This window comes from Thamnophis elegans, chromosome 1 (assembly GCF_009769535.1).
Source record: "Thamnophis elegans isolate rThaEle1 chromosome 1, rThaEle1.pri, whole genome shotgun sequence".
NCBI classification, from domain to species: domain Eukaryota; kingdom Metazoa; phylum Chordata; class Lepidosauria; order Squamata; family Colubridae; genus Thamnophis; species Thamnophis elegans.
Genome location: NC_045541.1, coordinates 1,430,814 through 1,457,412, shown reverse-complemented (window position 1 = coordinate 1,457,412; position 26,599 = coordinate 1,430,814). Strand labels below are relative to the sequence as shown.

At 38.6% G+C, this 26,599-nt stretch overlaps 1 protein-coding gene across 2 annotated transcripts in view; it reads right to left on the bottom strand.

The window, feature by feature from the left end:
* Nucleotides 1-689: 689 nt before the first annotated feature.
* IKZF2 (IKAROS family zinc finger 2) overlaps nt 690-26,599 on the bottom strand; it is a 113,981-nt gene continuing 88,071 nt past the window's right edge. The window contains exons 5-7 of one of the 2 annotated variants that reach the window (XM_032235458.1): nt 23,325-23,462; nt 12,410-12,553; nt 690-2,503 (exon numbers count right to left, since the gene is read on the bottom strand). In XM_032235458.1, the coding sequence (XP_032091349.1) occupies nt 1,779-2,503; nt 12,410-12,553; nt 23,325-23,462 (1,007 nt within the window). In that variant the 3' untranslated portion in view covers nt 690-1,778. The remainder of the gene's footprint in view (nt 2,504-12,409; nt 12,554-23,324; nt 23,463-26,599) is intronic. The other variant, XM_032235545.1, reaches the window with a different exon arrangement.

Sequence of the window (26,599 nt, the reverse complement as noted above, 5' to 3'; positions counted from 1 at the left end):
TGATTTTATTAAAAAACCCAACTAACCAATATAGTTGAGGGGGGAAAGATTGATAAACTTAAATAGTATAAATCCAGATCATGTATTCAGAGCTATATAATCAAGAGACATTTAAACAGACTTAATATTTCTAACCTAGTAAATTCACTGTAGTCTTCATTTGCTAATATGATTAAGGGAGCAACTAACACCTGAAATTATTTTTCAGGCAAGTAATCAGCCTGTGCATAATCTAAGGCTCCTGGTTCGATTCAGCTTAATTTGGGGGGGAAAAAAGGTTCTTCTATTTAGTAAGAAATCATTATTTATGACTATGACTTTGGTGTGTGTGTATGTGTGTGTGTGTTTCTGCATGCTCCTTTTAAATATGTGCTGGGGGGGGAGATATTTTTGCACAAAATATATATATTTCTTTCCCTAGGTTTGTGTAGAAAAGGTGGTAATGGTGAAGTAGCTCTTACAGTGTCTGCATATCCTTATATAATTAGTTATCAATCTGTAGGCTGCCTCCGTCTTTAGGGCAGCTGTAGCCAGCTATTTCAGGATACAGATCTCCTGATTGAAGACCTTAGTTCAGTGTTTCTCAACCTTGGCGACTTTAAGTCCTGTGGACTTCAACTCCTAGAATCCCCCAGCCAGCTATGCTGGCTGGGGGATTCTGGGAGTTGAAGTCCACAGGACTTAAAGTCGCCAAGGTTGAGAAACACTGCCTTAGTTTATTCAGTTTCTTAATGTTTCATACCACCCCCCAAAAATGAAAAATATAAGTATTTCAGAGTTCAAATGCATTTGCAATGAGCGTATTTGAGACTCTAAAGCAGCAAAACCTGCTAGATAAATATTCATATCTGTATTTCTAAGCTAAGAATATTTACTAGGAAAGAAACTCCTTCTGAACGAAGTGAAGCTTACTTTTGAGTAAACATACCCAATTGTTAATCAACCAAACATCTTTAAAACACACACAGACCTATAGGGAGCTTGGAAATGAATGACATAAAAGCATCCTAGCAATTTGCTTTCTTTTTTAAAAGTGCATATCAGGATAAGTAAAATAACGTTTCATGTTTTCAGATTTCCTGAAGGCTGTCACATCCTGTGAACAATCAAATCTCAGTTACGTGATTTAGTATTTAGATATAAACAATTCATTTACATTCCAGACAACCAATACCTTAAAAGAAAGAACCTCACCTCAGGAAATAACTTCCAAGCAAACCTTGATATTTACTGGTGCTCCTAAATCTATAGAATATATTTAGTCTTAAGTGAAACCTCTCCCTGTCCCTAAGCATAATACCCCTTTTGCTAGAATAAGAATTTCATCTCTCATCCTGAACAAAACTTTAGCTACAGATTTAAAGGAGATTTATTCTTTTGAAATTATTATTTTCTCCCCAAATGGCAATTTGCTAAGACGTCAGAGCACCTTGCTGAGTTCAGCATGTGAAAAACTATATGGAAATTGTGACAGAAATGAACTCCCTTTCGCTTTCCACTAGGAAAGGGCAACACCCATTTTCATAGCAAAAATAAAAAGCCAAACTACTCTCTGGTCCCTCCTTCCCTTCCTTCTCACCTCACCACTGGTGGTGAGGTGAGACTGGATCCCCAAAACAGCAACAACACAAATAACAATAATTAAAAATAGCTGCAAGGAAGAGAACCAACGAGAAGAGCTGTGTCAACATCTGAGGAAAAGTGGGCTTGCAAGTGCAGTATTTCTTCATGTGCAGTATTTGTTTTTCTACTTCAGTGTCTCCTTTGGGAAAGAAGGCTTAGTGGAATGTATGTTCTCCTCGGACAATGTGGGAAGAGAACTCGTAACGGTCCTGACTCCGGTATCCACAAATGTTGCATTCTAGAGGGTCCCGGTAGCCATGACACCCCATATGGATGGTGTACATGACATGGTCTAGGAAAAGAATTCGACAGTGTTCACACTTAAATGCCCTTATCTGCTCTCCTTCTCCATTGAAGACCTTATAGATATCCTTTAGAGAGCTCTTTGATGCTTTACTGATCTCCAAAGCCTTGGAGTCGTCCTTCATGTAAGCTGGGCTTTGCTTTTGCTTGGGATTTAAGGCAAGGTTTCCTTGAAAGGACTGGTGGTCTTCGTGGCTGCTCTCCGAGTCAGAGGAATCGAGGCAGCTATTGCTAGGCGAAGCCTCTCTTTCTTGGGGGTGACTCTTTGGTCTGATGAGGGAGAGAGGGCCATCCATGTTATTGTCATTGCTGTCAGTGGTTCCTCTGCTTACTGGTCTTTCTATCCTGCTGGGATTGTAGACTTGAGCGTAAGCTGAATTTATGACAGGTGCCACATCAGCAATTGTGCTTGGAGTGTGATGCATCAATGGGTGAAGTCCCTCTGCCCCAAGGTAGGAGATTGCATTGTTGATTGCTTGGTCCATCATGTGAGTTTGCATCAGCTCAGCATCTCTCTCATATGGTAAGCTTGGATCAAAATGAATATCTGGATAACCATATCTCATGAGCTTCTCACCTACACGAGAACAACAATAAGAAGGAAAAAACGTCACTACTAAGACAAGAAATGATAGATCAATGATGCAAATTCACTGACAGAACCTGATACATAAAATTTCACCTTAAAAAAAAACATTGCAGGAATGTTTACTCAAAAAGAAACTATATTCCATGGAATTTACCAACCAGTAATTGTGCAAGAGACTTTTGGCAGAATCTGAAGTATTGCTAAATCAGCAACAATGGAATACAAATATAATAAAACCATTGTCTTTAATGACAACCATTTTTCATTTTAAAATTCTGTGATTTCTTTAACTTTTATATTTTGCAATCCATAGGAGCTCCACAAACTGGAAAATTCCAATAATTTGTGTCAATTCAATTCAATTCACTTTGATATATTCTCACTTCAGATTAGTGAATATTAGAATAAAATACATGCTACTTTCCAAATGTCAAATATATATATATACCTGCTGATTAACAATATTTCTAAACAGTGACATAATTGGATTGCTATTTTCAAATAATACAGTTTACATATTGAAAGAGATAAAATTAATGTATCTTTCTTTTAAAATATATTAGGTGAAAATTGATGTAAGTTATAGAGTCCTCCAAGCATTGAAGCAACTAAAATGAAGAAAAAATGAGACAGTCTACTATGGTTTCTAAAACCTGGGTTCAAATATAAAACAACATGGACATTTGGTATTCACAGATGACAAAATTTATTAGAACCACAAAAATATTATATATCGGAAATGAAAATTGTGTGGCTCACAAATCATACTTCTTCCCATGTTCAGTGCAGATTGTTCATCCAAGGTAACATCCTTACATTGCCAATTTCAGAACTGAGCTCAGTCATTTTGGATCATTTGAATTTGTCCTGGCTATCTGAGCAAATCAAGAAATCAAGGAAGAAAGGCAAGGGTGGAGTTTGAGGTTTAGGCCTTAAGAGGCCTTAAAGAAGGCAGTCAGAAGAGAGGAAAGAACGAGATAGAAAAAGGATTGCATCAACAGAGGAACCAGATGGTTATAATTTTCCCTTTATCCTATAGGTGACATTCTCCCAAGAAAGAGGGATGCGGACCTTCACTCTTATAATAATAGAATAACACTCAACCCTGATATGATCCTAATGAAGGAAACTGGATCAGATATGTATGACTGAAGGAGGAGCAAAATCTGATTCTGTACTAACCTGAAGAAATACTCAATGTAACTACAACATGGGTCTGAGAAGTAGGAGGACTTCAATCATAATTTTTTTTGAACAATGCAAAACATATACAATATGCATAAATGCACATATTTTATGGTAATAACTACAAGTTTTATATGGAATATAGAGATGTATTGCTTACTCATATCTTCATTTGTGATTGCAGAATCAATCTAGGATCGAACACGGTAAGGGATTAAACAGGGGATTTCAGTAACCTAACAAACTCTTTCAAGTCCAATTCAGGATATTATAATTATTCTGATAACTGGTTTGGGGGTTATTATGGACCGATGGAGAGGAGACCACTTATTTGTCACCGATGGATACTATATCTGGTAAGATATTACCTGGCAATGATTGCAATCACCTGCTTCCAAAGATTTAAAAATCCAAGGATTCTTGCTGGCCCTGGGTGATTTTCCAGGCAACTTAGCTGACAATCTCCTTAAGACCACGGTTACGTAATTGAATGGTGAGAGGAGAGGGGCCACTGATTAAAATTACCACTTCAGAGCACTACCTCTGATTCTAAATTCCATGCCGAATCCTACTTGTACAATGAAACATGACTATATTCAGATAAAATGGAGACAAAGTAAATGTTATACTTCTGGTTACAGTTACCTTCCTATGGTGGTGGTGGTAAAGGTATGAAGCTTGTTCAGGGCCATATTTAAGTGGTTAATAAAACACCATGCTATATATAGTTGGAGAGTTAAAATGTTCATCATGCCAATTTAGATGCCATAGTTATTACAGGATCTATAGAGATTATATCTGTCAGAATTTGTAACGGTCACCTACTGTAATTACCTATTTACACATCTTTGTATACCAGCCAGTTGTCAAGACTCTTCGTGAAATCTGTCAATTAGTTAAGTTGCCTGTAATAGTTAGAGTGATTACTTGTTCTATAATTTTTTGCTTATCATTACTGGCAATCCCTAGAAGGAAGACTCCAACTGGTGTGCCTGGAAAGGAATCAATGCCTTATAAGAGGGGGATGTGCTTCCAGTATGAAAGATGTAGTGGTGCAACCTCTCTTTAAGTAGTCCTGTATGGACACTAAGTCTTGAACAATGACAAGCTACTTGCAAATTCTGTTGTTGGTTGCTGTTGTTTGGACAATGTAATTAATTGGCTAGTTACAATGGAGGAAGTTTATTACCTACCCTGTTTCCCCAAAAATAAGACCTCCTTGGATGATAAGCCCCATTGGGCTTTTAAGCGCATGCGTTAAAATAAGTCCTCCCCTGAAAATAAGCCCTCCCCAAAAATATTGCAACACAGCATCAGCCATGAGGTGACCACGCTTACTGCCTCCTGCACCTCAAAAATAATAACACCTTCCCAAAAATAAGGCCAAGTGCTTATTTCAGGGGCCAAAAGAAAATAAGACCCAGTCTTATTTTTGGGGAAACACGGTAGGCAAATTTCATTGATCACTGCATCACTGATAACAGCCTTGGTTGCCCTAATATTCTTTGCTAAGTGAAAGATGGGAGGAATATTACTGAAAATCCAGTACCTTGCTAGACCAGTCCTGTGATTAAGGAACTGGAAGTGTGGTATTTCAGTAATTTGGTTTCTATTTAAAGGATTGCTACCAAAAGTGGTATTAGGAAACTTTTGTTCCAGATTCTCTTCTTCCTGTTGTTTAACTTCTACAGGAGAAGTTAGGGATTGCTTCTAACAAATAAAAAAGGAATGCTTTTCATGACCAACAAAATGATTAAAAAACTAATAAGATAAAAGAAGTTACTATAGGTTATCACTTGGAAATCTCAAGCTCACTGACATTGATTGATCGATTGATTCAATTTGTAAGGTTGCCTAGTTCTACAAGTAATCAAAAGAGCAACAAAAAGAAAGAAACCTGCTCTGTGGAAATTTTAAAAATTTAAAACATTATAGCATTTAACATAACATACATGTTGCTCTTGTTCAAGGTCTGCTAGAAAATCCACATTTTAACATCTTTCCTAAAGGGTTGGCTCCATGGGTGGATTGCTTTCCAGAGGGCAGGAATCACCATTCAGAATCAGAGAGAAGGCACCACTCCAGGGTCGCATACGATGACACTATTTTGTTTTTGGTTTTTTAAGGGACTCAGAGCATATAAACAATGCTAATATTACAGAATGGGGAGAAATAGTTAGAAACTTGTAACCCTATAAAACATTCAGCTATTCATAAATAGCTTTATAGGTGACAATGAACATCTTGAATTGCACCTAGAGGCCTTCCTGGAATCAATGCAGCTTGTGAAATAATGTTTGCTATTTTGTTTACTCTGTAATATTACATAGTTCTGTTTTCATAGGATTTCATAATCATACTCTGAAATTCTTAAATGTTGGGGGGGGGAGACATGAAACTTTTAATATATTTATACAATAATGACTACATTTGTAGTCAATCACACAACAAATTACAAGGACACTATTTTGCATATTTTCATATAAACTCAATTAAAGAGCACTTGAAATGTATTTGCCTGCTTACTTTTTCCAATTGTATACAATTCTACAAAGAATTATGGTGGTTTCATGAATTGGCACTTGCAAAATATTCAATGAATGAATGATTTATAGTCTTAGATTATAGATGACTGCTCATTTCATGATTATGAACTGACACTCCATTGATGTAAAGGAAAAACTGATTAATATTGTTTTGAATGGTCAAGTTTTAATTACATTCCACAAAAAAATCAATATCTGCTGTGTGATTATATATGTATGATATGCCTTACATATCTTATCCACCATATATTTTGTTTTGTTGTATGTACAAAAAATATTTCAGAAGATGTATAACAGTATCACTCTATTGATTTTTCTGTCATCTTATTTATTTATGACTACAAATTATATGCCCCTCCATTTTTGCAAAGACCTTTAGAAGTTTACAGCTTTTAATTGGAGTAGCTTGATCTCATATATCTCAAAATACCTTTCTAAAGAGCCATGTTTCTACAGCTCTATGGAAGTACAATAAGGACGGTGAGGTCTGGATATATTTTGGGGGACAGGTTGTTCCAAAGAGGATTTATCACTAAGAAATGTTGAATCTGAGATCTATGAAACCTTAGCAAACCCTGATCTTATTGGAGTGGCTGATTCAACATGGAGAAAATGATCATGGCGACACCCAAACCTTAAGCCATGCAGGGCTTGAATTGTATCCTGAGGCTTAATTGGCAGCCACTGCAATTCCTATAGTAATGCAATTAAAGAGGTGAAGCTCAGGACACCCACCCATAACTCCCTGAACTACTGCATAGTGCATTAATGAAGCTTTTGAATGGTCTTCAATGCAGCCCCATGTAGACTCTACGGCAGTAATTCAGCTGTGAAATGCCAAGGCCCTCAATGATTCAGGGAGGTCCACAATTACTACATATGATGTGTAACTGTCAAAGGTTCTGATAGCTAAAATCTCTACTTGCTGTTCAAACAGGATCCAGGAGTTCAGGACTCTCAAGCTGTGGGTCAAATATACCATCACTGGACACAAATCCCCATCCCTGGTAGGATTTAGTCTAACTCCGTTTCTCTCTATCAACACCTAAGGCACCAGGTCAGAACCTCCATCATACAGTATCTCTTGCCTATCCCAGCCTAGAGACAGATCATGTAAAACTAATTTATAATTAAAACCTGATAGATTCTCCATATCTCACTGGTATTTTGCTAAGAAATATGCTTATATAGCTAATTCTTCATCTGCCTTTAAATGTTTTAACTACAAAACATAAATATGAACAAAGCTATAGTTAATTTTAATATATGATCTGAAGAAATGTAAATAGTATTTATTCATTGGATGTGGTTACAGTAATTATTATGACATTAAATGAGGTTATTTTATTTTCTCAGATTCTAGAGGATTACATTTTGAATCTAAGGCAGAGCTGTCAAACTCCTGACCCACAGGCTGGATGCTCACACATTGGCCACCCTCCCCGCCCGGTTTAGTGAAAGGGGTGGTGGTGGCCAATGTGTCATGTGATGTCACCGTGACAACGTGAGTTTGACACCCCTGAATCAAGGTTTTATTTTTAATTTTGTTCAGCTTTTCTCTGAAGCATGACATTTTTATTCCCTTTCCTGAAAATTCAATTGTAAGAATACAATATTGTTTTAGTTTAATCTGAGATTAACCAAACATAGTTTTTCAGCTTTCTCTATACCGGAGTATAATCATTTTCTACCTTTACTGAGATAATTTGAGATTTTTGCTCAAATTATCATCCTAACCACACAGAATAGAATTAGCTTTCTTTACAGATGTTACACAATTTAACATGTGATTAGGCATACATCAAAAAGATAAATATATTCTTGCATAATTCTGAAAAGGAAACACATATTTTCATAATTATTGCATTGTGCAAATATTTTAACTATTGCAAATGAAGCAACTTTGTTCTGTTGTTATTTTTCCAGTATACATTTTTGTATTTTTTGTAAGAAATAATGATGGATTTTATCCTAATTTTTTCTATATTTCTGATCTTATTCTGCTGGCATAGGTGGGAATACCTGAAAGTTCTAACAAGACAATCTGAATCCAGAAAATACAACTCTAAACCATCATAATACAGGTGAAACTCAAAAAATTAGAATATCGTGCAAAAGTTCATTTATTTCAGTAATGCAACTTAAAAGCAATAGCAATAGCAGTTAGACTTATATACCGCTTCATAGGGCTTTCAGCCCTCTCTAAGCGGTTTACAGAGTCAGCATATCGCCCCCACAGTCTGGGTCCTCATTTCACCCAGATAGATAGATAGATGATAGATAGATAGATAGATAGATAGATAGATAGATAGATAGATAGATAGATAGATAGATAGAGATAGATATAGAGAGAGGGAGGGAGAGATAGATATAGATAGATAGATTAGATAGATAGATAGATAGATAGATAGATAGATAGATAGATAGCAATAGCAGTTAGACTTATATACCGCTTCATAGGGCTTTCAGCCCTCTCTAAGCGGTTTACAGAGTCAACATATTGCCGCCAACAACAATCCGGGAAAGGTGAAACTAATATATGAGATTGACTCATTACATGCAAAGCAAGATAGTTCAAGCTGTGATTTGTCATAATTATGATGATTATGGCGTACAGCTCATGAAAACCCCAAATCCACAATCTCAGAAAATTAGAATATTGTGAAAAGGTGCAATATTCTAGGTTCAAAGTGTCCCACTCTAATCAGCTAATTAAGTCATAACACCTGCAAATGGTTCCTGGGCCTTTAAATGGTCTCTCAGTCTGGTTCAGTAGGAATCACAATCATGGGAAAGACTGCTGACCTGATAGATGTGCAGAAAACCATCATTGACACCCTCCACAAGGAGGGAAAGCCTCAAAAGGTAATTGCAAAAGAAGTTGGATGTTCCCAAAGTGCTGTATCAAGACACATTAATAGAAAGTTATGTGGGAGGGAAAAGTATGGAAGAAAAAGGTGCACAAGCAGCAGGGATGACCACAGCCTGGAGAGGATTGTCAGGAAAAGGCCATTCAAAAGCGTTGGGGACTTTCACAAGAAGTGGACTGAGGCTGGAGTCAGTGCATCAAGAGCCACCACACACAGACGGATCCTGGACATGGGCTTCAAATGTCGTATTCCTCTTGTCAAGCCACTCCTGAACAACAAACAACGTCAGAAGCCTCTTACCTGGGCTAAAGAAAAACAGACCTGGTCTGTTGCTCAGTGGTCCAAAGTCCTCTTTTCTGATGAGAGCAACTTTTGCATCTCATTTGGAAACCAAGGACCCAGAGTATGGGGGAAGAATGGAGAGGCACACACTGCAAGATGCTTGAAGTCCAGTGTGAAGTTTCCACAGTCTGTGTTGATTTGGGGAGCCATGTCATATTCTGGTGTTGGTCCACTGTGCTTCATTAAGTCCAGGGTCAACGCAGTCATCTACCAGGAGATTTTGGAGCACTTCATGCTTCCTTCCACAGACAAGCTTTATGGGGATGCTGACTTCATTTTCCAGCAGGACTTGGCACCTGCCCACACTGCCAAAAGCACCAAAACCTGGTTCAATGACTGTGGGATTACTGTGCTTGATTGGCCAGCAAACTCGCCTGACCTGAACCCCATAGAGAATCTATGGGGCATTGCTAAGAGAAAGAAGAGAGACATGAGACCGAACGATGCAGAAGAGCTGAAGGCCGCTATTGAAGCATCCTGGTCTTCCATAACACCTCAGCAGTGCCACAGGCTGATAGCTTCCATGCCACGCCGCATTGAGGCAGTAATTGCTGCAAAAGGGGCCCAAACCAAGTACTGAGTACATATGCATGCTTATACTTTTCAGAGGTCCAATATTGTTCTTCTTTTATTGATTGCATGTAATATTCTAATTTTCTGAGATGGTGGATTTGGGGTTTTCATGAGCTGTACACCATAATCATCACAATTATGACAAATCACGGCTTGAACTATCTTGCTTTGCATATCTCATATATTAGTTTCACCTTTTAAGTTGCATTACTGAAATAAATGAACTTTTGCATGATATTCTAATTTTTCGAGTTTCACCTGTATTTTACTGGTCATCCAGGAGGTCTTTTGATCACTAGGGCCAATACAAAGACTTCAAGCGAATGCCAGGATTGTTTACAAGCTTCTAAAACTCCTTCCTTATCTTACTTATATCCAGGGTCTCAGGTGAGATGAGGGATCTTATAGCAAACCCAGGGCCCAAGGGGAGAAACTCCAAGCCCTAAAGCCCTGCTGGGTCCTTCAGTTACAGCAGCCTCAGAGGGCTCTTCATCTGAGCTCTAGAGAATTTTGGTTTGTTTTACTTCTTTTTTTTGTCCCTGAGAATTTAAAAATTCAGCTCTCCTGCCAGTTTTTCATTTATTTTCCAACCTGTGTGCAATTCATTCAGCTGGATTCCCTTCTTGTTCCCTGACTGCTTGAAACATCTCATAGGACATACAAGATGATGACTTGTACCTGATGTCCTATCCATGTATTCACTTCCCACACCCTGATTTTGTAAAAAAAGAGAAACCAACATTTATTGTATTGTATTGTATTGTATTGTATTTAATGGATTTATAGGCCGCCCAATCCCGGAGGACTCCGGGCAGCTTACAGAAAGGAAGTAAATCATAAAAATAAAGAGTTAAAAAACAAAAGAGACAGATTAAAACCTCCTCATGCACCCAATCTGGTCGGGGCTGGACCTCAGACATGAGATCAACAGCCCCAGGCCTGCCGGAATAGCCAGGTTTTGATAGCCTTACGGAAGGCCATGAGAGTGGGTAGGGTCCGGATCTCAGGGGGTAGTTCATTCCATAGTGTCGGAGCGGCTACAGAGAAGGCCCTCCTCCAGGGAGCCGCCAGCTGACATTGCCTGGCTGACGGCACCTGAAGGAGGCCCACCCTGTGTGATCTTATCGGCCGTTGGGAGGTATGCGGCAGTAGGCAGTCTCACAGGTATCCAGGTCCTAGGGCATGTAGGGCTTTAAAGGTAATGACCAGCACCTTGAATTGTGTTCGGAGACCAATAGGAAGCCAGTGCAGCTCGCGGAGGATAGGTGTAACGTGGGTGTATCTTCGTACACCCAGTATCGCTCGCGCGGCTGCGTTCTGGACTAATTGTAGTCTCCGAACACACTTCAGGGGCAGCCCCATGTAGAGTGTATTACAGTACTCAAGTCTTGAGGTGACGAGGGCATGAGTGACCGTTTGAAGTGCCTCCCGATCCAAATAGGGCCGATCCCATTTACAAGGGAAGCCCAAAAATACTTAGATTAAATATTTCTATTGTGGTTTAGGTAGACTAAAGAAAAATATTCAGTATGTCTGTTTTAAATAGCATGGTATAATATAGCGGAGGGTAGAGTAAGAGTATTAAATATTAATGCTAATTTAAAGAAATCCCTTCTAATATAATGTGAACAAATGTTCTACTCTGAACAATCTGTCATACTTTTTTTACCACCAGATTTTCACACTGGCACATACTCCTAGGATCTAAAACAATGCTTTTTCAATAAAAAGTGAATGATTGTTATTCACCAGTTCCTGGGGGCTGCAAATTATATTCCATGGTATTATTTTAAGTTTCTAGAGCAGTGTTTCTCAACCTTGGCCACTTGAAGATGTCTGGACTTCAACTCCCAGAATTCCCCAGCAAGCGAATGCCATCTGGGTAACTTTGGGCCAGTCGCTCTCTCTCCCAGCCCAACCCATTTCATAGAATTGCAATTGTATAGAACAGTGTTTCTCAACCTTGGCCACTTGAAGATGTCTGGACTTCAACTCCCAGAATTCCCCAGCCAGTGAATGCCATCTGGGTAACTTTGGGCCAGTTGCTCTCTCTCCCAGCCCAACCCATTTCATAGAATTGCAATTGTATAGAACAGTGTTTCTCAACCTTGGCCACTTGAAGATTTCTGGACTTCAACTCCCAGAATTCCCCAGCCAGCATTCGCTGGCTGGGGAATTCTGGGAGTTGAAGTCTGGACATCTTCAAGTGGCCAAGGTTGAGAAACACTGTTCTAGAGCTTCTTGGTTTACCTCCTCTCCCCCTTCCCCAGCTGATTTTGCCCATACTGAAACTGCTAATGGGGCCCTTCAAGAGTTTAGGATTAATCCCAGGCTGCCCTTTTTGCTACAAACAACAAGTGTGGTCATCTGAAGCTTACCCACAAACTTCTGTGGGGTGGAGTTTTTACGCTTCCCCAGGTTGCTTGTCAGCTTCTCTATAACAGCAGGTCTTTCAAAAGGCACCAGAGTAACATTGTTGTCCATCCCAGCTTCTTGCTCCTTACAATCTTCCATAGCAGAGACTACATAAAACCAAAAAGCCACATCAGAAAGATCTAACTACACTTCCAAGAAATGTTTCATTGATAAATAGAATGATCAGCATGGTAAACTTTGCAAACTATAATTTATCCACATGTGCAAAGGTGGGTTCCTACCAGTTCGCATCTATTCGGTAGAACCAGTTCATCAAATCTACCGAACCGGTTAGAAGAGGTTCCACCAGTGGACCCGGAAAGTAGGCCACACCTGCAGAAGAGGTTCCGAAAAATTTTGAAACCCACCACTGCCACACAGAGAGAGAGAGCCAGCCAGACAGACAGACAGACAGACTGACACAGAGAGAGAGAGAAAGAGAAAGAAAGGAAGAAATAAATAAAAAAGAAAGAAAAAAGAAAGAAAAAGAGTGAGAGATGAAAGAAAAAAAGAAAAAAGGGACAGAGAGACAAAAGGAAGGAAAAAGAGAGAGAGAGAGAGAAAGAAAGAGAGAGAGAGAGAGAAAGAGAACACATGGCTGGCAAGCTACTCCCTCAAAGGAGGCCACACCCACAGAGTAGGTTCCAAAAATTTTTGAAACCCACCACTGCACATGTGCCATTAAAAGCACCAGATTTGAGAGTCATTCAGCAATGATCTCCTTTGGTTGGGGACCTCCATGACTTTCCTTCCAGGGTCTGAAGGAAAAAATGTCAGAGTGGGGGAAACAATTGCACTGATTCTCCTAGCAAAAAGGCAGGGAAGAGGAATGTTACTAACAGATGGTGATCACAGATACGAGGGTATGTTTCTCTAAGTAATTGCATAAGCCAAGAATCTGCAAGACCTTTAGATAAAACATACATTATTCTCCAACATATTAACTCTCATGAATCAATAACAAGTTAAGTAGCCTGATATGAAACATATTATAATGGCAACATTTCAAAATATTACCTTTATTACCAAAGATAAAGCTAAATAATAGCCGCCTATGTTTGGAATTATGCTGATTTCCATATTATTTTATTTCTAAACTAGCTCTGCTTTTCTATATAACAGTGTGATGCCAAAGCATAGACAATATTGTTCTCTCCAAGCAAGGGAAGCTGAGAGTAGTAAGAAACCCTATTCTTGAAGATTGATAAAGGATGGCTTCCATGATGCAATCTGCATCAAGGCATGAAGGGAAGGGAGGTTAGTGAAGGAGAAAAAAAGAAATACTGCAAGAAGATTATCTTTTCTTCCCAGGATAAATGAAAATGTTTATAGTTTATAAATGTTTACAGTTTATGTTTATATTCTCAGGACAGATCCAGAAGGAGTGAAAGGGGTGGATATGGGGAGTCTATATACCTGCAGCTCCTGCTCACCATCCCATCCCTATACTTTCTGTCCTCTTCATTTATGAGAGAAGTATTCTTCCCTGTTTTATTGCATCATTGTCTTAGACCCCCTTCCCCCGTTTTGGCTTCCAGAGGAAAATAGTCACAGGAAATAACCTGAGCTCCATTATCTATACTAACCTGAGATCCTTTATCTATGAATATCTGGGCTTACATCATATATTGCTTATGCATTGTCTCTCCTACCTTTATGAATGTATAAATATAAGTGCATCCTTTTGTTGGGTGGAGTCTCTCTCAATATTCTTTGGAGGGAGTCCCACCCACATGGGAAGCTTTCAAAAAGAGACTGGACTGCCATCGGTCAAAAATGGTGTAGGGTCTGCTTAGGCAGGGGGTTGGACTAGATGACCTACAAGGCCCCTTCCAACTCTGTTAATCTGTAACTCTGCAGTAAGCCTTGATGATTTGCATTGGGTCCTGCATTTGATTCCACAGCTGTTTTTCAAATAGTATAAATTAATCTGGATCTGATCACTAGACCGTGAACCAATATTATATCATCTGACTGAGAAACATTATAACTTGCTTAAATGTATCTTTTATGCTGCTTTTATAAGTTGAACTATAGCCTGTGATTCAGTAGCTTAGAAAAGACTCTGGAGGAAATTAGCTGCCCCTCTGATTGACTGATGTCTCCTTAAACTATATCACTACATATCATTACCATCCAGTCAAGAGTAACTACAAAGGCAACTTAATTGAACCTATCACCTCTTACAAGGTGTTAAATTAAGATGTATATTTGCCCCCGTGTTCACTTTTATATCAATGAAATCACTGAGGTTTTGGCCAAGTCAAAACACTCTCCTCCATCCCTTGTCCATTGGCATATTTCTATTCTTCAAAAAGGGAAATAGAAAGAAAAAGAAACTTCATGAATGAAAGCAAAAAGTAACTCCCCCCTTCATCCCCAGCAAGTATACTCAATATTTTATCAGTCTCTTAAAATACAACCTAGTAAACTTCATTCCATACTTCACACCATTTCTACACTTATCCCTAAATCTTTAGCTCTCCTGATTAATTGGCAAAAGGGCAGTAAAATAAACAAAGATAGCTAAGAGCATGTATATAAACTCCTTGTTCATTTAATCTAAATGCCCCTCATCCCACTTTTAATTATCAAGATCTAATTCCACTTAATATTTAAGCATTACTGCACAAAAAAAATAAAAATTATTAAAATTACCTGAAAAAATCTCACTGAATCCTCCATAGGAAATTCACACTTGCCCACATTCAGATACAAAGGCTGAACTTGCGTCATGAACATCCCCGTTATATATCTGATGGTGATCAAATCTCCAATCTCCAACTCTTAGTAGGCTTAATTGTTCTTGTGATTATTAGATTACTGATATTCTATGAGATTAATTCTCACAAACCTCTAAGAAGGTTGTAAAATTTATTAATAGCCAAGGGTTATTTCATGTAATTTTCTATAATTTCCTTTTTTTATTTACCATATTTGCTGTATGTTACTTTTATGATTGGTTTTGGGCAATACATAAATAAACAATCATAAGCCCAAAACATTAAAAGCAATGTTATTTAAAGATAATCAAGGTGGAAATTATATGCACTTCTATTCCAGAAGATAGGAACCATAACAGGAAGCCAATTATGAGTGCCCATGAGTCCTCCGGGATTGGGCGGCCTATAAATCGATTTAATAAATAAATAAATAATAAATACTTCATACAACACGGGCAGGAACCATTTTTTCTAACTTATCAACATCATGCTGATTTATTAGCTATCCTAGCCAAAATTTAGGTCATGTGCAGACTTGATATAGATTTCTTTCATTCTGTCATCCAAGTCACTATTAAAAATGCTGAAGACTATCAGGCTGCAGTATTTCCTTGAGTTGGATAACCACTCTTTGAGTACATGTTTAAGTCAGGGGAAGTCAATCCAGCCCATATCACAAAGTCATGGAAGTTATTTATGAAACATTTTGCTGAAATAAAAATGCATTATTACTACAACGATTAGATAATTAATTAAGAAATTTATTTTATCAAAAATGAAATAATAGACTTCTTTTTGATAAATAGAAACTAATCACTGCAATATTTATGGGGCTTACAGATGAACGAATGGATTATTTGATTACTTATTTATTGAGTAATTGGTTTATGATTTAGAATCTTCCCAGTAACACTGTAAGATTAATTGATCTGTAATTTGATGGAATTTTATCTGTTCACCAGGATTTCTCAAAAAAAAAAAAACTTAAAACATAAGGGTTTGGCCAGATCATAGCCAAATTCCTTCAATACTACAGGATATAATTTATTGGGTCTTGAAGACATAAACTCTTTCAAGGTAACTATGAAAATTGTCTCATGTTTATAAGTATCAATTTACAATCCTGCCTATTCCATTATTACTAAATGTAAAACATTATAAAAAGAGAGGAGTTTAACTCAAAAGGTAAATAAATAATTAGAATGGATGAGTAGTATTTTAGTGGATGAATAGTATTTTAGTTTATTTTAGTGTTTTTGTTTTGAAAAGAAAAGGAACTGAGGAAGGCTTCAAATAGATATGGAAAACAAATGATAGGACGATTTAAATGTTAAGAAGCAGTTTAACTTGATTTGCCTGACCTAGCTCTGTTCTATCCAAGGAGAAAGAATGTTAATGAAAAAGGAACCATTATGCTTTCTTTATGACCTGATCCAGGGGTGGGTTGCTCCTGGCATTACTGCTAGTTCGCCTCACGCTTGTGTGCATAGTTGCCAAAAAATTGTTCAAATAATTCAAATAATTTAACAACTGGTTTTCTGCCTTAGTGACCAGCTGGGTAGGAGGGCTTGGTGATCATGTGATTGGGTGGGTGTGGCCAAGTCAATGTCACTCAGGTCGATGGGCACTTTGCCTTAGCTGTGACAATGTAATAAGGGTTAACCGGAGAGGCAGTTTCTGTAAGCAGGTCAATAAAGATGAGGCTAGAAGCAACACCAGAATGTTTCCTTCCTGCCTTCCTTACAGGATTAGCCCTGTAAAGTGGAAAAAAACAAAGGGAAATTTCTTCCAACAACCAGTTCTCTGGACTGCTTAGAAAGTTAACAACCAGTTCTCCCGAATAGGTGCAAACCGGCTGAATCCCACCACTGCTTTGGCCAGTCTTCAATTCTCTCAAATTATATGTGTTTTTTTAACCTTGCTATTCTTTTTATGTCTTCTCATCTCTCTTCCCATAAGAGATGGGAACTCTCTTCAATTTGGCATTGAGAGATCATTTTAACCAGTCATCTTTTACCCCACTCCACCCCATCATCTGATATGTTGAAACAGGTATTTCAACAAACAAATTAACTGTTGTATTGATTTTTGAACTACAAGAATTCTAAACATTTTGGAGATTCTTTGGGGAAGAATTGGAGAATGCCAACTGGACAGGACAAGAAGAGTGCAGCTAATCAAGTTAACATGGCTGTGCATCAGTGTATTCCATTGATTTCAATTGAGAATGTGCAATCACAAATCTGCTTTTTAGCTCAATCTAATCTGACAACCCAATCTAGTTTATTTCATAAACCTTAACAATTTCATAAGAGGAGAAAACTTGCTGACTTCATCTTTATGATTTGAGCTATTCCACTCTTAAAAATCCATCACAAATACTTGCACATGAGTATAGGATTTGAAGCAAAGCCATGTTCCAAATACACACAATTAAATATTAAGTTATAGTCTCATCAATTTAAATCTTGCTGTACCTCACAGAGTAATGCAGCTTCATGAGCAATTTCAGGCTAGAAAAGTCTACATTGTACAATGCACAATTCCTGTTCTGGACTTGCCTTAAAAGAGACAGAAGATTTCTGAAAGTGGAAATAACAGTAAAAAAAAAAGAGGAATGCCTCTAAAATGCAACCTGCCTTCTACAGGATCAACTCCTCTTCCTGAGTTTCAATCATAAACTTTGTATCCACATTTGCAAAGAGAAGGTGCTGCATTCTTGCTATTTCCTTTTTAATGGAGTTCCCGCAATACTAAAGATAGAAGATAGATTGGAAAATGTGGCAGAGGAGCATATTTGATACCTCCAATGTATACAGGGAGTGCTGACTTTATACTAAAAGCTTTATCCTGAGCGCTGTAAGCATAAGGGGACACTCTTTCTTCTGGTTTAATCAGCTTCAACTATTAAACTTCCAAACCACTATCATACCCATCGGTGCTACCACTTGTTTTCTCTGAAGAAGTATAAAAATGAATTAAACAGATGACCAGCCCCTGAGATGCTGCTGCCCATGTCAGCCCCCTTTGTGCAGATATTTTCATAGGACGGGGCATTCCCTTATATGAAACGGATGACTGAAATGTGCTCTGCGTGGGGCTGCCCTTGGTTTTCAAACACCTGGAAACAGCTGCTGCTCTCAAATGTGGCACTATGGTCATAAGAAAGAATAATGGCAAGTCTATTTCTCATAGGTCCAAGGTATGACCATGTAACACCATTGCTTCATGTGCTGCAACCGTTACCAGTTGGCTATAACCTTTGTCATACAACCTACAACTTTCACGCCACGCAGCCTGATTATTTGAGGGACTGTCTATCTCCTATAATTTTCTTTCTTCCATAAAATCTGACAGAGAACATAGTAGAACTCCTGATTATCATCCCTCACAGATCCATTTTGCTCTCACCCTGATGATGGTCCAGAAGGTTCTGAAAATTTGGCCATTTTCCCAGGCCTGGGAGTCGAGTGGCTGGTGAGCCCTGGAACGTCTTGTTCTGTTTCTATGGTTTTTCTTGTTTCTGAAGGCATATCTCTTTGATCTCTCTTTTTCTCTCTCTCTCTTTAATTAAATGCTTATGAATGTCCTGCAACATGTGTGACTGAAATATGCTAATTTAAGATAAACCTACAATATGTGTCTGTGGTGATGGTGGCAGCGTCCTCTTTAATAGTAAAACGTTCTAGTAAAACCACCAGAAATGACACAACTGATAATTAATTTATATCTATTGGTATAAATAGGCTTGGTAGCCTATCTAGTAGGCTACCAAGAAATAAGATTTGCTATGTCTATTATTTTCTTGTTACCATTTGTTCAGGCATCTTTTGCTGAGACACACACAATGCGTTTTCATTTTCTATGGGAATCCAACTGCCAGTAAATGGAAGGACAAACAAGAGTCAATGTTTACTGTCAAAAGGTCTGAAAAATAGGTATTAAAATATTGATTATAAATATTTGTCTCTGAAATCATGACCTTTAAGTCAAAACTATTGAGATATCAACAACTATTTGATGTTTGTATACATTTTTGTCTTCAAAATACTGGCTTGAGAATAGGCACCCTGTATTCAACAGGGCCTATGCTTCATGACGAAAGTATCCATGGGATCTCCCTTTTAGCTTTAAATTTTTGCCTCTATCCTTTGTAGATAACTTCCCACAATTCATAGTGCTATTTGTTGTGAAAGTTCTCTTAAAGAATAATTAAACGAAACAGTACGACACAGAGGAAATAACATTATCACTCTAGTATGTATGTATTTAAATAGTTTTTCACAATATGCCGAGGTGGCGCAGTAGGTAGAGTGCAGTACTGCAGGCCACTTCAGCTGACTGCAGTTCTGCAGTTCGGCTGTTCAAATCTCACCGGCTCAGGGTTGACTCAGCCTTCCATCCTTCCAAGGTGGGTGAAATGAGGACCCGGATTGTTGTTGGGGGCGATATGCTGACTCTGTAAACCGCTTAGAGAGGGCTGAAAGCCCTATGAAGTGGTATATAAGTCTAACTGCTATGGCTATTGCTATTGCTATTGCTATTGCTATCTACTGTACAGGTTTTTTTGTTTTTAGGCTTTTCGTACCATAGCTATGTTTGGCCAGAAAGAATGTTGAAATGTTTGCCACACTTCACTCACTTCCCTTACCCTGATCTCAATGTTTAAATTATCTCAGTCAATAATTTCTTGGAATGGAGAGTACTGAATTCTGCTCCAGTACCATAGTCCAAATCAAAACTGGGTCAGCCAGCAGAATAACTCAGGCAAGTATAACTGGAACAGAAGTCTGAAGTGATGGGACGCCGTTCCTGATGATTAGATTGTTTTGAATTGTTTAAATACTTATCCAAATAAGCCTTGTTCTTTCATGCACCAAACCTCCCCTTCAGCATTTAAAAATAACACAGAGAAACCTTAAATAACTTTGAATAAACAATTGAAGAAACTTGTTACTTGCAATGGACACGGTAAATAGCCTATAAAAAACTAGAAAACACATCGAGACCAGAGATGGTAATCAGCACGTTCTGACCAGTTCTGGAGAAGCAGTAGCAGAAATTTTGAGTAGTTTGGAGAACCGGTAAATACCATCTTTGACTAGCCTGGCCCCATCCATTCTCTGCCTCCCAAATCCCAGCTGATTGGGAGGAAATGGGGATTTTACGGTAAACTTCCCCTGGAGGGGGGTGGAAATGGCGATTTTACCGTAGCCTTCTCCTGCCACGCCCACCAAGCCATGCCATGCCCACAGAACCAGTAATAAAAAAAATGAATCCCATCACTGATCCAGACACAGAGAAGAGGTTCTCTGAATAACTAAAAGCCACCATGGAAAGGGGTTTGACTAGAAATCTTGGCAAAAGAGATGCCATAACTTGTCAGGCATTATATCTCTAAGGCCTCTAAATTTGCCAAAACCATCATCAAAATGGAAGTATTTCTCATACATCAGAAACAAAAGAGTTAAACTTTCAAAAATATGACTTCCGAATATATTTAATTTCTTGTTTTATAAATTAACTCTAGACGCAGGAACATATTCTAGAAGCATAGAACTCATACTGGCAGGACTCTGAAACCCAGAGAATACAATACAGGAAGCAGAAAGAGTCGAATGCTAGGCAAAAAAATATCTCTCCTGCTCATTCATCAAAATCAGAGTAGCATTACAAGCCCAGATGACTCGACTCAGTCAGTCAGTGTATATCGGTCATTGATCAGCCCCAACCTGAGTCACTCATATTCCTCAGTACGTGTTCCTGGTCACAGATGGCTCCTATTCTTTTAGATGATCATGCCAAAAAAAGGTCTCTGTGTGTGTCTGTCTGTGTGTGTGTGTGTGTGTGTGTGAGAGAGAGAGAGATGGAGAGGGGGAGAGAGAGAGAGAGAAGGCGAGGGGGAGGGAGAGAGAGATGGAGAGGGGGAGAGAGAGAGAGAGAGAGAGATTTATTTTCTAACAATGCAGCAGACCAGTCACCTGCTTCTAAGTCTGCTGCATGACTGAAGAAGATCAAAAGGCAAAGAGAGAGGATTGCTATGCTCAGGTCAAAAATCAGGCCATAGACTAGCAAAGCAACTGCAGGCTTCATTCCGTCTTGCATGAAGATTTCCTCTTTCCTGCTTGCTTTTTCTTAAGTGTACAGTTTGTCGGGATGTCCAAATTGGCAAAGTTTGTGCCCATTTGGTAGTGCCTTTCCCCCTATAATTTACAAAGACATTGACAAAGTTTGCCAAACTATGCATCACGAAAAGGTCTGTAATGATTCAGCATTATGTTGAAATACAGGCCATGAGTGGTCCCTTCTAGTTTTCCCCCATTCTAGGGAAATCTCTTTCACCCTTTTAAAGTTTGTCAGAACCAAGGGATGGGGGGGGGTCTCTCCTTCCCTGGAGAACCCTGGAGCTCCAAAGAAAGAAAATACCTATTTGAATAATGTGAGAAGCAACAAGAGATGCTTGAGAGTTTAAAGTGGTATTGGCGAACTCATTACTTCGTCTTATACAAAGCATAGATCACTCTGAGCATTACAATAGTGTAATGGATATATAAACGGGGAAAAAAATCTGTTGGGTAAGATACCTGTTCTTCAGGTTGACTGGGAGAAATATGCAGTTAATAGCTGCATTTGGTCTCTATTTGCAACCCCAAAAACTGCACTTCCAAAGAAAATGGCTGCTTTTTCCCTATGGATTGTTTTTTTGTTTGATGTTGCTTTTATTCAGAATTAAGGTTAAGAATGGGAGGAATGTGCCCTCTAAAAACATCCACTGCATTCTAACTCCTTTGTAACTCTGAAAGAAAAAGTCCCCAAAGTTTACTTCCTGTGATGTCTTTATGTCATACAAGGCCCTTCTGGAAAATGAGTTACCTGTCACTCTTTTAACAGATTACATACAGATAGACTAATGATAATACCCACAGAAGGCTTACTAGATTAATTATACTAGGTGAACCTTTTCCACACAGAGTGCTGAAAAGGGAGAGAGAGCGCACTCATCTGGGAGGCAACCGGGAAGAGGAGCTGCTCAGGGGCCATGCGCGTGCCAGAACATGAACTTCCAGTTTCCAGGGTGCTAGTCTTCCAGTTACTGGCATGCATGGGTGCATGACAATCAGCTGGCCAGCATGCATGTTTGCGCCAGAAATTGGCAGACCAGCTCTTCCAGTTTCTGCCAATGCTGCATGTATGAAGGCCAACTGATTGTCACGCGCACAAGCCCACCAGAAACCCATAAGCGGAATGGGCAATGCCATGTGTGCCAGGCAACATAGCTCCATGTGCTACTTCAGGCACGCGTGCCATAGTTTCGCCATCACGGTACTAGGCAGTGAAAATACACAGTTATGAGAGTCTCTTGAGTTTATGTTTTACAAATTTACATTGAATTATATTTGTGTTTCTTTTAATTTGCTTTTAAAACTTGACCTACATCTCAGGCATCTTAATCCAGATGCTTCACTGAAAAATGAATATTTTTCATTTTTTCACAATAACTGCCAACATCATCAATCTGATAATGCACTTTATAATGCTCAATCTGAACAGTATAGGGTCCCCAACATATCTGCTATAGCAAGAAGTTGTCAACAACTTGAAAAAAACCGCATTTGTGGAAATTAAAGGGAAAAAGCATAGCATTATAGCAAATATCCGTTGTCAGGTTTAACAACTAATGATACATAAAATACTATAATATGTGGACAAGATGATCCATTAATTAAAACAAAATAACATGCTAATATTCATTAATGCCATTTTACAATCTTTTAATTTAAGGAAATTAACGAACCTGAAGAAACTTTCCCATCTTGGAGATCCATCACCTGCTCTGGTCAAGTTCTTTGTATTCTCTTTTTCCCCCTTAGTGGGGTGGGTGTAGGGGTAGGAAGAAAGCTTGGGACACACCTGCCTGCTCCAAAGTTAACCACAGAACTGGAGGCCAGTTTGTTTGCATATGGATCAAAATTAAAACCACCACTTGTTTCCTCCACCAAACAATTCTGATGATGATAGGCTATTTCTTCTGCAAAGGTTGAGGGTTTACACTATTACATAAATTTAATAAACTATAATTTTATAATGCATATTTGTTCCTTTCTTGTAAATTGCAAGTAGGAGCAAGAGTAACAACTACAACATTTCCACTCACCATGATGACTTATCACTTGCCCCGCGGCCTCTATGGTGACATTTTGAAGGTAGTTGTGACAGCGTTCCTTGTGTTCCTCCAAAGAACTGCGCTGTTTGTAGCTTCGTCCACAGTAGTTACATTTATGAGGTTTACCTACTGTAGGGGGGGAAAGTACTTTATTATGTTAACTCAGTATTGCTGACATCATTACCAATGGTCACTTGACATTATAACTAAAAACAAACATATAAACCTATTCTCTTCTGTAATATTTATCTACTTACCTTTTCTCTACTTCACTGCATTACTTCTACCAAACATATGCATATAGATCCTAAAAATACTATGCTCAGATTATTTCTAAAATGGATTGCATTCATACAAGTAGACCCAGTGTTGTCAAATCATGCAGCTTAAACACGTTTTTTTTGCATCAACATAGAGAAGAGTTTGAGATTTCAATGTACTTTAGGCCAGAAAGATCTCCTGGGTGAATAGTATTTTCTAAACGTAAATGAATAGTCTAAGCAAAAAACATGTTTCTAATGCTTTTGCCAAACAAAGTAGAAACAGAAACGAATGCCATTAAATGCAAGGCTATGGTGTTATACTAGTATTCTTATAGCTTCAGATAGAAACTGTTTTTGGTAGGTGGGCAGAAGCTTTATAATCAAATATACTATAGCAAAACAATATTATTTGTTTATAATTAGGATAGTGAGTTGGGCTGACTATCAGCTTGCTCTAAGTATGTGCTATCTAGGGATATTCAGTTCTTTGTATTCTAAGTACAAACAACAAGGATAATGGTGTAACTTTTAAAACTAATTTGAACATAGTTAATGCTTTGGAGGAATAAAATCCAATATTGACAACCCTTTCAAAACTCCACTAGAATTATCCTAATCCAAGTCAGCTAGTCCCTTCCTGATGTTCAGTTGGCCAAGCACATCCTTGCAATCCCTGTCAAAGAAAGAAAGAGTCTCTGCCACACTTGAGTAGGTGGGGAATTTAAAAATCATCTTCTCTCAAACTGTTTTTGTATTTTTTTTTCAATCTGGAAAATATAATATAAATTGGTACAATCACTTCATGTGATTTTGATGCTAACCTTTTGTAGATTCATCCTAGGACTGCAATGGCTTTTTTTGATGACGTCGAATGCTGAATGTTACTTAAGTGGTGGTCTACTATTCACTCTTCAAGGTTTCAAACAAACATTGACAATGATCACTAATTCAGTGTTTCTCAACCTTGTCAACTTGAAGTCCAGACACCTTCAAGTTGACAAGGTTGAGAAACACTGCACTAATTATTCAAAAGGTTACATAATACACAAAAGGTTACCGTAGTCATATCAGTGCCACAAGCACAAGCCACAAGCATATTGTCTGCTAACGGTAAAGATACAATATTAGTAATGTTTTCACCAGTATGCCAACATGCACCATTAAGCCCCAGTTTACCCATCTCATCTGCCCAGGCTATTCTATGCCAGATCCTCTGATCTGTATCTTGCCAACCTAATGGTCTATGCACTGTAGTGACACACTAATAATACTGTAAAAACGTTGTAACAAAAACAGGACCCATGTGTTTCAATCCTGAAACGCTGAGGAAAGATTACAGGTCAGTTACCTTTTTAACCTTCAGAATGACTTGAATATGAAGTATCTTTAAAACAAGGAAAACAAGTAGAATCTCAGCAGAAATAGAGAGGGCTGAAAGCCCTATGAAGCGGTATATAAGTCTAACTGCTAAATGGTATTTATATTAGCATGGAGCAGCCCTCGAAGAGCATTCGGAGACTTCAGCTTGTCCAGAATGCAGCCGCGCGAGCGATTGTGGGTGCACCTTGGTACACCCATGTTACACCTATCCTCCGCGAGCTGCACTGGCTGCCTATTGGTCTCCAGATACACTTCAAGGTGCTAGTTGTCACTTATAAAGCCCTTCATGGTATTGGACCTGGGTACTTGAGAGACCGCCTGCTGCCAATTACCTCCCAAAGACCCGTTAGATCACACAGATTAGGCCTCCTCCGGATTCCATCTACCAGCCAATGTCGATTGACGACTACCCGGAGGAGAGCCTTCTCTGTGGCTGCTCCGACCCTCTGGAACGAACTCCCCGCGGAGATTCAGACCCTCACCTCCCTTCAGGCTTTCCGTAAAGCCGTTAAAACCTGGCTGTTCCGGCAGGCCTGGGGTTGACAAGTTCCCCACCCCCGCTCGAATTGTGTGACTGTTAATTCTTTTTTAAAAAAATTTCTCTGTATCTGCTTGTTGTGTTGCCTTGTCTGTACTACCCCCCACCCCCGGGTTTGTTAGCCGCCCTGAGTCCCTCCGGGAATAGGGCGGCATAGAAATTCAACAAACCTATAAACTATAACCTATTTGTATAGATGATACAATTGCATTTCCCAGCATGATTCATCTTCATCTTGCTTGTCTTGAACAAACTAAATATGCCCAACTTTTTAAATGGCTCCTCAAAGGAGCAACTTCCAGCCCTCTTATCACCTTGATATTTATTTATTATATTTGTATCCAATGAAATGGTGCTAAATGTTCAATAACTTATCTACTACATTTCTCTGGATTACTCTTCTTTGAACCCATTTCAGCCTCTGCATGTTCATTTGAAGTAAGGGAGCAAGAACTGGGCACACATTTTTCAAATGTGGACTAACAAGAATATGTGGAACTATTATCTTTGTGTCCTGATCTCGATGCTAGGTTTCTGTCAGTGCATTGAGACTTCCCATTGGCTCTTTGAATGGCTTTGTTACATTCCTTGCAGGAAAACTTGATCCTTCTCTGAAGCCAGGCTTCCTTAAACCTATATTACCCTTTAGATTTTCCTACCTAGATGCAGAACTCAACACTTTTCACAAATGGATATTATCCTGTTGAATTTGGCTGAGTATTCCAGTCTGTCAAAATAATTTGTAATTATTATTTGATCTCAGTTTTGAAATAGATTTCAATCCCAAAACTTCCAAAAAAAAAAATCTGTAAGCACTCATGTAGTCCATTCAGAAAAGACAAAGAAAGTCTATGACAGAAAGTACTCTTCAAATATTGGAAAGGGCGTCTCAGAATCCCTTTCCCTCGATCCCGAGAGCAGGGCACAAATCAGTGGGTTTCAGTTTCAAGAAGGAAGATTCTTAGAAAAAGTTTCTTAAGATCTACAGTGGGAAAGATAGTCACCTTCCTTGGGCTTTCAAGGAAAGGTTAGCCAGTTGTCTATGCAGAGGCTCTAATCTGTATTTTCGCATTGAGCAAGAAATT